The sequence below is a fragment of the Chrysochloris asiatica genome, unplaced genomic scaffold (genome assembly GCF_000296735.1).
Source record: "Chrysochloris asiatica unplaced genomic scaffold, ChrAsi1.0 scaffold00175, whole genome shotgun sequence".
In the NCBI taxonomy this organism is placed as follows: Eukaryota; Metazoa; Chordata; class Mammalia; order Afrosoricida; family Chrysochloridae; genus Chrysochloris; species Chrysochloris asiatica.
In genome coordinates, this window is record NW_006408693.1 from 4,805,617 (window position 1) to 4,807,575 (window position 1,959).

The 1,959-nt window shown below is 34.5% G+C and overlaps 1 protein-coding gene across 1 annotated transcript in view; it reads right to left on the reverse strand.

The window, feature by feature from the left end:
- ACSS3 (acyl-CoA synthetase short-chain family member 3) overlaps positions 1-1,959 on the reverse strand; it is a 304,234-nt gene that overhangs the window by 148,144 nt on the left and 154,131 nt on the right. The window contains exon 8 of the mRNA XM_006871832.1: positions 181-332. Coding sequence (XP_006871894.1) covers positions 181-332 — 152 coding nt within the window. The remainder of the gene's footprint in view (positions 1-180; positions 333-1,959) is intronic.

A 1,959-nucleotide genomic window follows, 5' to 3' on the forward strand; every position in this document is an offset into this window, starting at 1 on the left:
CATTGGTATATTTTAAATTCAAACTGTCCCAAAGATATATTTAGAATAATCAGTCTTAATAATATTCACAAACTTGGTTCTTCTCATATAGTTATATCAGTACTGGATAAAATAAAACGTTTGGTTACTCATTTTGATTGCAGTTTATAACGTTGTTTGTCCTGTGCATCCTGAGTTCACCTTGTCAGAGAGTACTGCTTCCCCAAGGCTGCCCCAGGGTCCTGTTGACGGATTGCTCTAATTGCAGTCGGTGCTGTAAACAAGGCAGCCACTCCATGCTCTGCCAGCACACGGAAATAAGCGCCAGCATCTGGTGTTCCCACAGGCTTTCCCTACAATGAGATGCATTTAAAATGTCACTGGGTAAATGTCTCATATTTCATTGTGAGGTCAATACTTACACATTTAACATAGCAACGTTAATCAAATGGGGTTCTCTACAAATTTTGGTTTTAAACTATTCTCATGTTCTCTCATAAATAAAAACAAACCAAAAGCACAGGCACCCAAGAAGTCATGTGCTCATGATGCATCCTAAAAGCTTTTCAAATTACAAACATTCATTTTTCAAATTCTAAATGACAAGGAACACATTAAATATTGAATATGACCCAATTTTTCCTATTCAAATTAATAACATAAACTGTCTTCTATTTTTAGAGAAAGTAAGCATATTGTTTTGTGGAGCAGACTACAGAAAAAAAATATATATATTGCTATGAATTTCTATTATTAACATATTTTTTCATGGTCATTATTAAGTGTGAGATTGGTGGGGGACCGGGATTCTGCTGTGCATAAGGTCTCTATGAGTCCGTACCAGTTCAACAGCACCAAACAACATTAAGTGGGAAAACAGAAACACTAAATTTTTTGAGAAAAGAGAAAAATTTGGAATCACAGTGATGCCTGAGCAATGAAAGAACTCTGCAAGTGAAATCTCTAAGTCTACTGAAACGAACTTACATGAATAAAAATATGTATCATGTAAGATATTTCTAAATGCATGCTTTCTATAGCTTTAAAATGACACTGCACATGTTCAATGGAAAATTAAGGCACAAAAATCTAATAATTTTAGCAGATTACAAGATTCAAAAAGTCACAAAGCATTTTTACATGTATTGTTTGTTCAAAGTCAGAAATAAACAAAGCATTTACAAAACTGTTTTGTTTATTTAGAAAAATTCTAAATTATTCATAAAATTCATCATGTTCATATCTCCTCATTCCTCAGTTTATTTCAACACTACTATTTATTCCTGTTGTTCCAAAGCAGGAAATCTAAAATATTAATATACAAGTGCATTATGTAAAAAATGTTTCACGAGCAAACTTTTTTGTGCTAGTTGGGACAAACAAAGAAATAAGGTTTCTTAACCATCTATTCAAACTTCTGTGGCCATATCCCCCATCTGAGCATTTTTCTCTTTAATCGCCTTATTTCTTGGAAAGCCTACTTTAGGTAACACTTGAAAACCCGACAGAGTTGCTATGAGTCAGACCCCCTCAATAGCACTAACAGCAATAACAACAATCTTAGTCACAAAGAGTGAAGGATTTGCTCGTAGTAAAATGAGACTGCCCTAAAGAGAAATTTATGAAAGAGTAGTAGTGCATAAGAGTCAGTTTGTGGCCGTCAATAGAGACTGACTATCCACTTCTGGTGTGGCGATGTAGAATAAGCAAAAGACTACAAAAGTCAGTTTGAACCACAAGGTAGATGGTTCTAACTCACCAGTCACTCTTTGGAAACCCTAAACTGGGTTACTATGAATCAGAACCAACTCGATGGCACTTAACAAAAACAACACCCACTTCTAATGAGAATTTTAATAGAGCAATATTTTTAAATTTCATTAAAAAAATAGTTGCTCTTGGCACTATTTACAATAGCAAAAAGATGGAGGCAGCCAAAGTGTCCACCAACTGAAGAATGGATAAACAAACTGTGGTACA